This window comes from Podarcis filfolensis, assembly GCF_964270895.1.
Source record: "Podarcis filfolensis genome assembly, chromosome: 13".
NCBI classification, from domain to species: Eukaryota; Metazoa; Chordata; class Lepidosauria; order Squamata; family Lacertidae; genus Podarcis; species Podarcis filfolensis.
In genome coordinates, this window is record NC_139615.1 from 18,079,598 (window position 1) to 18,092,203 (window position 12,606).

Consider the following 12,606-nt stretch of genomic DNA (forward strand, 5'->3'; position numbering starts at 1 on the left):
TTTTGAAAAAAGTTCTCTGACTGATGTGGGACTCTGGAGAGCAGCTACAAATGGGAAAATGAGGAAGAGGGACTAGCCAAAGCTGACGGAGTTACTCATTGCTAGCTAAGGCAGCCTTCCTGGCTTCCTACATTGTGGGTGAACTGTAAGCAGCTCTGGTCTCTTCTTGGTACAATAATCAGCATGAAAGTAAGGGGAGCAGTGACGAAAAATATGTGGTATCAGATCATATGTGGTATGCAGATTGAGAGGCTTAAGGCAAAGGATGGAGTGGGTGATAAAATGATATTGCACATTTCCCATGCCCTGCAAAAGTAATCTGCAAACTAACTGAGAACATCAGTTTAAATAGACTTGGAGACTGTGACATTGGAATCAGGACTTAAAGACTTCTGCTTTGCTTCATCATGAGACTTGCCCTCTTCATCCTCTTTTTCGGTGAGCAAAAAAGCCAAGGATTTGCCCCAAGTGGGAAGTAAGTGTGTGTGTGTGTGTGTGTGTGTGTGTGTGTGTGAGAGAGAGAGAGAGAGAGAGAGAGAGAGAGAGAGAGAGAGGGAGAGAATTTCAGCATGACAGTAGTTGTCTGATCTCAAGTATGGCCTTCTTCTTCAGGGCCTTCATCTCAAAGCTAGCCAACGAACATTCCTGCACATTTTGACTTCCTCTTGAGGCCCTCTTTCCAGCAGGAGATTGGGGAAGATGCATCACCATGCATTGCAAATGCACTTCATTTATTTATTTTTTAAGGGGGAGAGGAGAGGAGGCAGCAGTGGCAAAGCATGTACCAGTTTTCATAATGGGCCAGCTCTGCCCATGGTGCTGCTGAGCATATGGTGTTGGCAGGAACAGCTCATCCTGGCCAGTGCTGCTGAATGGAGAGGAAGAGACAGACTGAGCCACAATCACAGGAGCAGTATAGTTGGGAAAAGGTCTGGGACTCTTTTGTTTGTGGCCAAACCAGAAGAGAGATCTGGGATTGGAGTTCCTGCTGCTGAAGTTATTTATTCAGAAAAGCACTTCTTCACTTTGTTTCTCCAATCTAAACCTCTCTACCAGTTGCTAGATGTCCCACTCAGGAAGCTGGACATTTGCAAGCCTGAGTGGTCCCACTCCAACTGCCTTTATCTAAAAAATGAAATGTTGTGCAATCCATTGGACCTCTTCCACCTTCTCTATTTTAGCATCAAGTGAGTATGAGGGAAAGGGATTGGAGGGGAGAAGATGGTTGAAGTGTGAGATGATGCAACAGGGGAATGTGTGTGCATGTGGTATATGCATGTAAGAGCGAGCTAGATCTCTCATTTCTTTGCATGAGCATTGAGCTCACTGTTGTGAGCTCACAATCTGAAACCTGTAGTTAGGGGACTGAGGAAACCTTTGGCCTACAGGCCATTTTCTCTAAGCTCCACCCACATTCACTACACCTGATGTCATATGTGAGACAGGTACAGATATGACTACAGTAGAACAATCAGAAGCCTACAGTGAGCTCCTGCTTGTTCCCTTGTGAGCAGGGCTCCCTTAAAGTGCTAAGCAGTTGACTAGGCAGAGAGACCTACAAGAATTAACTGCACCATTTTGAAGTAGCTTGCGTTGAAAGCACTTCCGAAAACAGAGCTTTTTTTTCCTCTGCAAGAAAGAAAACCCTCCATTTCAGCAAGCAGCTCATTGCAAACCATTGTGTATATAGCTCTTAAATAAAGCACTGCCTATATGTGTTTACTACTGGGGATGGAAGGATATGGTGTGGAATCAGTTCAGTTATTTATTTCTTCTTTCCAGGCTACCCTATAACTAAAGAGGAAAACGTTCCAGAAGGTAAGGACCCGACAAAGCTGGATGGAGTGGCCTCAAACCTTTTAGATATCACATGCCTCCAGCGTCTTTGACTTTCATTCTTTGGGGCTCTTCCAGTCTCCAAGGTCCTGATCGAGCACTGCATGCAGATGCCTGTCATTCAGTCCTGTTGGCCACTCATGAAGTTTTGGGATTTCGATTGGGGAGGCCATGCTCTTCAAAGGCACTCTACATAGGGTATTGTCAGGGAACTGACATCGGAGCCAGAGGCGGAGGCAAGGCTCCCAAGCGATGCTGGAGAAGGGCCCAGCAGAGAGAGGGGCAGCTCATCGGCTGGGGAAGGAAATCAGCGTAACACCAGGGATAAAGGGGGGCAGATGGGGGAATCGGCGAGGGGGCTCCAGGACTCCTCGCTGGAGACCAGCGGGGAGAGCACGGGTTCTCCGCTACCCACACCCACCCTGCGCAGAAGACTTCCGCGCAGGGAGAGTAGGCGTAGACTTGGCATCAAAGAACTTCTTTGCTGGAAGAGGTTCAAGAAACGCCCACTGACGGATTTTGCTAGCGACTGAAACAGCCACGAAGTGAAGGGCTGTCCAGCCAGAAAAGGTTTAACCAGGCAACCTAGCCAGGAGTGGCGGCAACTTACGCACAAGCAACCCCTACAACCATTACAGGTATTGTCAGAGCTGCCCAAGGTCCCAGCTCACAAAGGACCAACGCTGCTTCGTTGTTAAGTACAAAAGTCTTTATTGAAGTTCAGTTTCACTTCCAGAGCCGCAGCGCGCAGCTCTACGTCTCAACTGTCAGACCGCTGATGATCCGTCTGAATCTCCTCCCCCTGTACACCAGTTTAAGACCCTCGCCTTGCTCCACCTTTTCCGCTGCTCTTTCCTCCTCTGGGTCCGCCTGCCCGCCGGGGTCTCGCCCTTTCTAGCCTCTTCTGACGCTGATTCCCCTGAGCCTTCTCCCTCCCTCCGGCGGGCTTTAGGAGCTGGTTCCCCATCCGGGTCTCCTGCTGTCCCCCGCGCCTGCACATTTGAACTTGGCGCGCGCGCCCAGCCAGCAACTTTCCTCCTGACCGTTTCACTGCTGCTGTCACTGCTTCCCCCTTCGGGGGGGCTAGCTGCAACTGACCTCCCCTCCATTCCCCCACTCTCCGATGGAGGCGTGGTCAGCCCTGACTCACCTCCTCTCCCCGCTGGGGGAGACCTGGCCCTGACACATGTGACTCTTCCCCCCACTACGCTCTGGTGGGGAAACTGGTCCCGATCCCCCACTGCTGCTTTGGGGTTCCCCGCTGGCTCCTTGTTTCTGGTGCGTCCCCCCTGGGACCCCCCTTGCTCTGACCATCGGCGCCCCCTTCTGGGAATCTTCTGATTCGCTGGAGAAGCTCATGGAATCTCTCGGGCCACTGTCATACTCCCCTACGCTTCCCTCGGATTCTTCCCCTTCGCTCTCCAATTCCTCTCTCCCCAGTGCTCCTGCTCCTGATTCCCTGACAGGTATGTTGTGTGATTTCTGGAATCACATAATTGATAGCATAATCACTGTCATTTTAAACTAAAAAATGGACAAGAACACACACCATTCTAAGCTGGTTTTTAAAATATCTAAGAAGGCACTCTTGGCCACTACAGCCACATTCAGGGGCAGTGTCAGATCCAAAAGCCTATCTGAACTTCAAACTTGAGTCCTCAGGGTGAGTGCAACCCCACCTAAGACTACCATATTTATACATCTACCCCATAATCCCTAAGCACGTTCATCTTGTTTTGATATCATAATTTTCATTCAGTTCTTTTTTTTTTAAATAATTTTTATTAACTGGCCAATCACATCAAATTAAATCACATCACATAAATTCCAAATTACAAAGCCAAATTTTTAAATTTTGTTGGGGGAACCCATATTTCAAGATCCAAAGGGGGATTCAAATCATCTTCTTATTACTGCGTTAGTGTCCAAATCAGTCCCAATCAGTCCAGACAAAGCTCATAATTCTATCCAGTCTTATCTTGGTGTTTCCACATCATATCTTGTTCATATAATTTCTCTTTTTCTTTTACGATCTCTTCTGTTAGTCTCCTTAAGCCGATAAGCAAATATAAATCCTGTGTGAATTTCCCGTTCTTCCAATCTAAGTCCAGATGGTTTTCATATATCTCCTTCGTAGATAACATCACTCTTTCCATCATAAATCAGGCATTTTTCGCTCTTAAGTCCCACAGAGAAATTAATCCACGATATGTAAACAGCTCTATTTCTCTCTTTCTCCTCCCAGACCCAAGAGCTCCAACAATGCCTCCCAAGATGGCGACGGCATTTTTAACTGCGTCATTCCAAAACTCTTAACTTTCCAGCTTCGTCTTGAAACATTGCTTTGGTTCGAAAGTTTATCTCCACACAGCCTTAAATCACAGCTTAAGTCCTTAAAGTTCTAACTCATTAGGGGAGGGGATTCTTGTTAATTCTTGTTAATCACATGAAGAGGAAAGAAAAGTTTTTTCCCCCCTCCCCCCTCAGTCATTTGCAATACCGTATCTTGACGTATCTTCTCATATTTTGTTCTTGCCTTGTTATCAGTGATCTCTTCTGTCAGCAGTCTTTACTCCCCCTTTTTCCTTGAAGTATGTGCAATTTATCTCGTCCAAATTGTTTCTTTTGAAGATTCTTGCAAACTAGAGGCGCGGATCAGGGACGGCGTCCAGGAGTGCCGAAGTCCCACAGGAGGGCTTTGTGCCTAGTGCCCCCACCCCCACAAATTCGGGGGTGGTATAGGGCACAGCAGGCAAGGGCCGTCCCCCCCATAATCCTGGGGGGGTTAAGGAGGCTAATTACCCCCATCATAGCCTCCAAATTACCTCGTGTGGGTCGGAGAGATGTTATTGTCAGCCATCTTCCGATGCGCCACCTAGTGGCCCCCCCATAATTTTCATTCAGTTCATGCCACCCTCCCGCGATACCCTCTAAGAACTTCCACTACTTCTCTAGCAGCAGATGGAAGAGTGAGAGGATGAGGTGGGTGTCCTCCACACCCTGGCAGCACTTGAGCCCAAATATCTAGACAATCTCACTCACACAGAAAGTAATAAGCACAGGAAGCAAGAAAGAACCTTGCCAATATACTCTCAGAACCACCTTCTGGGACTTGTTCTCCAGGAAGGACCAGAACCACTGCAATACATATTGTATTGTTTTTATGATGTTTTATCGCATTTATAATGCTGTACGCTGCCTTGACACTTTACATGAGATACAATTTATAAGTGCTTGTGTGTGTGTGTGTGTTATATGTGATGCAAGAGAACCAATAAGGACACAATTCCCAGGTAAGATCCTCCCCCTATTGTGTAGGCAAGGTGGTCCCTCCCCCTACCTGGCCTGATCACCTTGGCAACGCCTCTCCAGATGGGATTGGGCAGCTGGCTGAGGTAGGCAGAGACTTCCAGGTATCCCACCTGGGGAAGGCGAAGCCAAGCCTGTGCTAATGGTGCCGCATAGGGTCCAGGGGGCTGTGCGCGACCACATTTAATGTGGGGAGCGGTCATTCTCACTTCCAATGCTTGGCATAGGTTGGAACTGTTGGATTGTGTTCGCTTTCTTCATACAGCAATTTGCTTGGTTCCTAGAGATGAAATATTCCCAGAGATAGGTTCTCTCTTGCAGAATCTCTCCCCACCATCCAGCATACTGTTTCCTTTTTGTCGTCATTCCAGAGAGAATTTTCCATCCTCCCCACATCCACATGAGCCCTAGCTGGATAGTCTCGCTGGGAGGAAATGTCACCATCTCTTGCTGGGTTCATTTAGACTGCTGGCTGGATTTCTTTCTGCATAAAGATGGTGTGAAAATAAGCACCACCAGTGGTGGATATAAAAGAAAGGCACTGTTCCACATCAGTGATGTCACAAGAAAAGATGGAGGGACATACAGCTGTCACTATAGAATGCCACTGAAAACATACCGATCAGAACACAGCAACTCTGTGGAGTTGTTTATATTAGGTAAGAGGTTCAGCAATTGGCTAAGGGTGGAGGGGATTGTAACTTTGTGAGGGGTAAACTACACTTCCCAGAATCCTCTGAGGGAAGCCATTACTGTTAACGTGGTATAAATGTGATTTAGATGTGTGGAGTGGATGTGACCAAGTCCTGCTCAGCCTTATAGAAGATAATCCTGCTTCGTTAGTTCTAAACCTGATTCTACAGAATAGTGTTCCTGCTTTTCTGGGGCAACCCAGTCAGATGGGCGGCATATAAATAATAAAATTATTGTTATTTTCTCCTACCAAGAAACTTGTGTATTTTGCCTAAGGGCATAGAAAGACCTAAGTAACATCTGGATTTGGGGCCTTCAGAGTGGCAATTTATTGCAGGTGTATTTGTGACACTATAGTAACATGTTAGTGATGGTTTTATTCTCTTTTATTCTGTGGTGCATCTCAAATGCTACCACATTATTGCTGTCCAGCCTAGCTATAGTGCCATGAAAGAAGGACAAAAGACAAAAAACAAACCCAGAACATTTGTAGTGTTCTCTATGTTAACTGTGCATTCTGAGCACATAGATGAGCTTGCTTTCAATACTGTTTGAGCCTGCAGAAGTTTTGAGACGGTCACACTGTTCTGTCCTCACAAGGGTCAGTTAAGTTGCAGAAAGACATTCTGGAGACTGATGGTGTAACACTCCTCAAGGATATCTATCACCAAAGGACATCTTACACAAATCGCCTCACCACCATTACTGCACAACCAAGATTAATAACTGACCCTTGTGGGGGAAGAACACACACTGCTTCATTTTCAAGTCAGTGCATATCCTGTAAGTGCCTGCTGAAATCCCTGATTTATTTTTGCCTCACTTTGGTTGTGCTATATCCCCTCTGGACAGAAATCATTCAGTGGAATTGGGGAATTAAAGCTGCAAAGAAACGTCAGCTTGGCGAGCCCCCCCCCCCCCCAAAGCAGAATTTCAGCAAGTTACAGAACGTGCACCGATTGGAAATGAAGCAGTATGGCCACCCCAAAACTGTTGCAGCTACAAACATTATTGAAAATGGGCTCACGTATTACCAACCCAATAGCATCATGAGCACAAATGATCATGGCTATTCAGTATATTAAAAAAGTATGTCTGGAGGGGCCTAAGGAGTGAATGAACGTGAAAATCGCCTAATATTAGATCCAGGAGAAACTGACTCCTGGATTATTGGGCTCGGGGAGTAGAGAACCTGAGAAAGGTCTCTGTGTGAGATTATCAAAAATTAAAAGGTCAAAAATTATATGCCCTTCTTCCCAGAGGCCTTTGGTGGTACAAACTGAAACCTGCATAGCATATGAATGTCTGCTACTTCCTCCCATATTCTATGTGACCTAGAGCAGATTCCATCTATCAGCCAACATTTCCTCTCTGCCTCCATCTCCCTGCCATTGCTTTGGTTACCACCAAGCAGACAGATAAAAAGTGCTGGGGAACCCAAAATCTTCCACACCCCTTTATGACATTTTGATTGGCCTAATAAAGATACTTGCCCAATATGGTTTCTGGATGTGTTTTCCCCCACCTTGTGGACCAACATATAGACCTTTCTATTTTGGCAGCCCATGTTTGTTTGCTTCCTGGACTTCAAAACTGTGGCTATTTTAAACTAGCAGATCCTTGGGTCAGCTTGGGTGGATACCTGTGAACCTCAGGGGCATTTAAATGGTGTTGCCCTCTTTTTCACTCCAGTGACAGAAAGTGCAGAATTGGGAGGTGTGCTGCCGAATACCGCAGTTCTTTCCAAGGATATCAGGACAAAAGGAATGAGGAGGTGGAAGGGGAACCAAAACAGTTTTATTAACAAATAAACAGCAGGCATACAAAGCATAAAATAAAACATACCCGACAGGGGCTACCCAGTCTCCCCTTCAGCTGCCTGGAGCCCCAGGTAGAGCAGCAGGAGAAAGACCCCAAGCATCAGGTCCTTTGCTCTGGGCAGAAGCTCACTGGGCCCCTCCCACTCATGGCTTTTATAGCCTGCCTTGATGTAATCAAGTGCACCTGGCATTACTCATGATGAATACAGGGTGGCTGAGAGTCTCCCACTACCTGCAGACGGCACCCAGCCAGCACTTGCAACACAGAAGAAACTCCCGACAGGTGTGTAAAACACAAGAATCCAACTGGGGATGTTAAAGGGAAAGGGACATGTCACCGAACTCCTCGAAATACAATTGTCTTCCGCATTTCCACCACAGGAGGGGAATGACCACAGCCCTGTCTCTTCCTTTCCACAGATCCTAGCCTACCCAAACCCACAATAAGCCCCATTGGGATGAGCGCCACTGAAAAAAATGCAACTATCCAATGCCAGTCCCAAAGTCCAATTGCAGGTTTCTATCTCCAAAAGGATGAAGACCAAATGGATCATAAGCACATGGAGACCAATGGGACTAGGGGCAGCTACACAATCAGCAACATTAGCTCGGCAGATGGAGGAGGTTACAGGTGCCGTTATAGCTCTGAATCAGAACCCTTTGTTATCTCAGAGCCTAGTGATCCTGTGGAGTTGCTGCTAGAAGGTAAGGAATCTCTCTCTCGCTCTCCACACCTCTCACCATATGGATCCATTTCAAAGAAAATTTTTAATGTCTGCAGAATGTCTAGTAGCCAAGCACTAGGAGGCTATCCATTCAGGGCAGCTGGGAGGATAAACCAGCAGTAGCATTTCTCAAGGACCTAGTTCTTTCATCAGAAAAAGCAAGAAAGAAGTTTCTCAAAATATTTCCATTACAATGAAGTTAAAACTACTTTGGCAAAGTTCTAGGCTATACCCTGACACTCATTTGGGACTTGGTAGTTTGGGAGTCCTGAGAGTGGCATATGCTGGGCAAACGGATGGGAAAGGTGTGATAGCAATCGATGTGATTTATTTGGTTGGAGCTGTGGATTTGTGCAATGACAGGTGATTTTGGCCAAAGTGCAGCATTGGGAATGTTGCTGAAACATATTTTATTCCCCAATATTTCCAAGGCAAAACCAGCCTTTCAGGGTCTAGCAATGCCTCTATCTCACCCAATTAAGATAAATTGAAGCAGATGACAAGGGGTAGTTGAAACCAAGTGCTTGCACTTTCAAAAAAGGCAAATTTCTACCCATTACAGCAGGGATGTGAAATCTTTTGTTTTAAATTTTCTTTCTTTCTTTTCTTTCTTTCTTTCTTTCTTTCTTTCTTTCTTTCTTTCTTTCTTTCTTTTTCTTTCTGCATGCCCTTGATAGTTTGGGCTAAAATTAATATAAATTGATTCCTATATGTTTTCTGAGTGAAGTTATAACTGTACAACAGAGGGTAGCGCAATGTCCCAAATGTACCTCTCTGGCCTGCGATTGAGGACAGGAACCATCTTAAGATGGTTGTGATCTCATTTCTGCTTTCCTTCTTTCTGTATACAGATCCCAAATTGCCAATACCTGTCATCTCCATCTACCCCAGTTCGTTTGTTTCCCTGGGCCACTCAGTCACCATCCAGTGTAAAACTGAAGAAGGCGCTGCAAAGTTTTTTCTCCATAAAGCTGGAGACCCAAAACCAAGGTTTCTCACAAGCCCCAAGTCAAATGAGGGAGAGCTTTCCCTGAACATCAGCTGGGAGGACAAAGGGAGCTACAGGTGCAGCTATATACCTCAATCAAATCTTTTCTTGCACTCACGCCACAGTTCCCCCTTGCAACTTCCAGCAACAGGTGTGTAACATCTAACTTGCCATTTCCTGGCTCTCTGTAGCTTCTCATCGTCCTTGAATTGTTAGTTAGTTAATTAATTACTTAATTACTTGAAGTCGGGTATAAGGAGCTGGAGGAGGAGGAGGAGGAGGAGAGGAGAGAGAGAGAAAGAATAAAGAGCTGTGAATGGATGGGGGCACTCTCTTCCCATCCTTTGGACCCCCCTGGGAAACTAAACAAACCTGCTGTACCTGGAACTGGGTGAAGAAAGTGCAGCTGAATGGGACACAGCTGTGGGCAGCCTGAGGAAGTACCTGCCCATAAAAAGCAAGTCTAGAGTGAGGAACTGGGGTGATGTCCTCTGTTTCCAGCAACTTTTCTCATTGCGAGACCTTTGTGGGTGAGCTGAGAGTTTCTTGGACCCTGGATGAGAGCCCAGAGGCTGAGAGGGAGGTTGTTTTAGAAGGAAAATGAATTGATACTGATTTATATATATTAGTAACTTTGTATTAATGTAACACTTTTATATGTATAGTAACTGTATTTTTGTAATATTTTGTTTTGTTTGTCCTGGCTTCAGTTTTCCATGCACCGTTTACAGATATTTTAAATGTATTAAGTGGTACCTTGGGTTACATATTGTCAGAGCTGCCCGAGGTCCCAGCTCACAAAGGACCAACGCTGCTTCGTTGTTAGTACAAAAGTCTTTATTGAAGTTCAGTTTCACTTCCAGAGCCGCAGTGTGCAGCTCTACGTCTCAAACTTCAGACCACTGATGCTCCGTCTGAGTCTCCTCCCCCCAGGCACCAGTTTAAGACTCTAGCCTTACTCCACCTCTTCCTCTGTTCTTTCTGCCTCTGGTTCCGCCTGTCCGTTGGGGTCTCGCCCTTTCTAGACTCTTCTGACGCTGAATCCCCTGAGCCTTCCCCCTCCCTCCGGCGGGCTTTAGGAGCTGGTTCCCCATCCGGGTCTTCTGCTGTCCCACGCGCCTGTACATTTGAACTTGGCGCGCGCGCCCAGCCAGCAACTTTCCTCCTGACCGTTTCCCTGCTGCTGTCACTGCTTCCCCCTTCGGGGAGGCTAGCTGCAACTGACCTCCCCTCCGTTGGAGGCGTGGTCAGCCCTGACTCACTTTCTCTCCCCGCTGGAGGAGATGCTGGCCCTGACACATGTGACTCTTCCCCCCCCACTACGCTCTGGTGGGGAAACTGGTCCTGATCCCCCGCTGCTGCTTCGGGGTTCCCCGCTGGCTCCTTGTTTCTGGTGCGTCCCCCCTGGGACCCCCCTTGCCCTGACCATCGGCGCCCCCTTCTGGGAATCTTCTGATTCGCTGGAGAAGCTCATGGAATCTCTCGGGCCACTGTCATACTCCCCTACGCTGCCCTCGGATTCTTCCCCTTCGCTCTCCATTTCCTCTCTCCCCTGTGCTCCTGCTCCTGAGCCCCTGACACATATGCTTCAGGTTACAGACTCCACTAACTCAGAAATATTACCTTGGGTTAAGAACTTTGCTTCAGGATGAGAACAGAAATCGTGGTCTGGCAGTGCAGCGGCAGCAGGAGGACCCATTAGCTAAAGTGGTGCTTCAGGTTAAGAACAGTTTCAGGTTAAGTACGGACCTCCGGAACGAATTAAGTACTTAACCTGAGGTACCACTGTATAGAAATTAAATGATCAATCAATCAATCAAGATGGGTAGTGAGATCCTGTACAAGCATTATTCTATAAACCACATTTCTGTGCCGCCAAATCCAAATTGTGCCTAGTCCAGGATGGTGAAGGAAAACCCCCACACCCAGGCACACTTGCACAGGCCAAGCCATCCTCCCCTGAGAACCCACATAATTACGCCCCACCGCATGCATTCTGCCTGATAGGCTGAGCTTATAAATTAGCATTCCAGCATACATCATTGTCCCCTTCCCCTCCTCATTCCTCTGCCTCCCCACCGAAAATGACACACATTCTGCTTGTGTACCCTGCGTGCTCATAGTCCAGGAAACCTGAATGAGGAAAACCCAAGCCCATCTATCTCCTTGCTCAACTGAGTTCAATCAAGGGTGGGCCAAAGGGATCCCAATTTTGTTCTCCCTGGCCACAAAAGAAACAGCCAGTACGGCAGTACCAAAGACAGGTTTGGGGAATCTCTTTGTCTCCAAAAGTTGTTGGACTCCAACTCACATCAGCATGGCCAAAGGTCCAGGATGATGGGAAGTGCAGTCCAGTAGCACCTGAAGGGCCACAGGCACCTGAGGGCCACAGAGGTGTAACATGAGGAGCTATCAGGGTGATTGTTCCAGGTGCAAATATTTTAGGGGCGCACCTCTGTAGCTGCTGCTCCAACTAAAGGCTCTCCCCGTCCTGCTCACCCACTTCACCTGACCAGCAGGGGCTGGGAGAGGATGAGCCCTTGGTCATCCCTCAGCTGCACAGTGTCCCTGGCAGGGGGAGGTCAGTGGACGGCAAGACTTGCGATGGTGGTGGTGATGGCACCCCAGCCTGAGGAGGAGCGCAGGCATATCTGGCTACTGCCCCACAGCTTTGTCCAGCAGCAGCGCCGCATGGATGTGCTGGTTTGGGAGCGCAATACTTTCCTTTCCCTGGGTGCTGGCAACCTATGCCAGGCCACTGCTTTAAAGGCTGTCTGCAGCCCATGTTATCTATCGACTCACTGCATGCCAGTGCAGAGAGGAACAGTCACCCATGGTGTCCTGGGTGGGTACATTTGTAGATGGCTGCTTAGTTAAGACTAATTCACCATCGACTGCCAAAACTTCTCTCACAGCTTTAAGAGAAACTGCTCAGATATAACACTCTTTTGTATGCCCAGAGAAGACTCTGTTGGCAATTGCAGGGGGACAGGGAAAACGGATGGACACACCAATTATCATGTAACAATTTGAATAATATCCCAGCCATTTCTCCTCCTTTGTCATCCAAGCAGCTTTACGGATAGAAGAATTGACTTTTTTTCTTGAAAGATGAGTGCACTCCTTTGTGGATCCTTGGCCAGATGGGTGGGGTATAAATAATAATAATAATAATAATAATAATAATAATAATAATAATATATTATTTTATTATTAATTTATTTGGGTCAAGCTG

General features: G+C 47.0%; 1 protein-coding gene across 1 annotated transcript in view; it reads left to right on the top strand.

The window, feature by feature from the left end:
- LOC310746443 (leukocyte immunoglobulin-like receptor subfamily A member 2) overlaps positions 1–12,606 on the top strand; it is a 35,916-nt gene that overhangs the window by 17,062 nt on the left and 6,248 nt on the right. The window contains exons 7-8 of the mRNA XM_083580157.1: positions 8,079–8,363; positions 9,235–9,522. Of these exons, the coding sequence (XP_083436283.1) occupies positions 8,079–8,363; positions 9,235–9,522 (573 nt within the window). The remainder of the gene's footprint in view (positions 1–8,078; positions 8,364–9,234; positions 9,523–12,606) is intronic.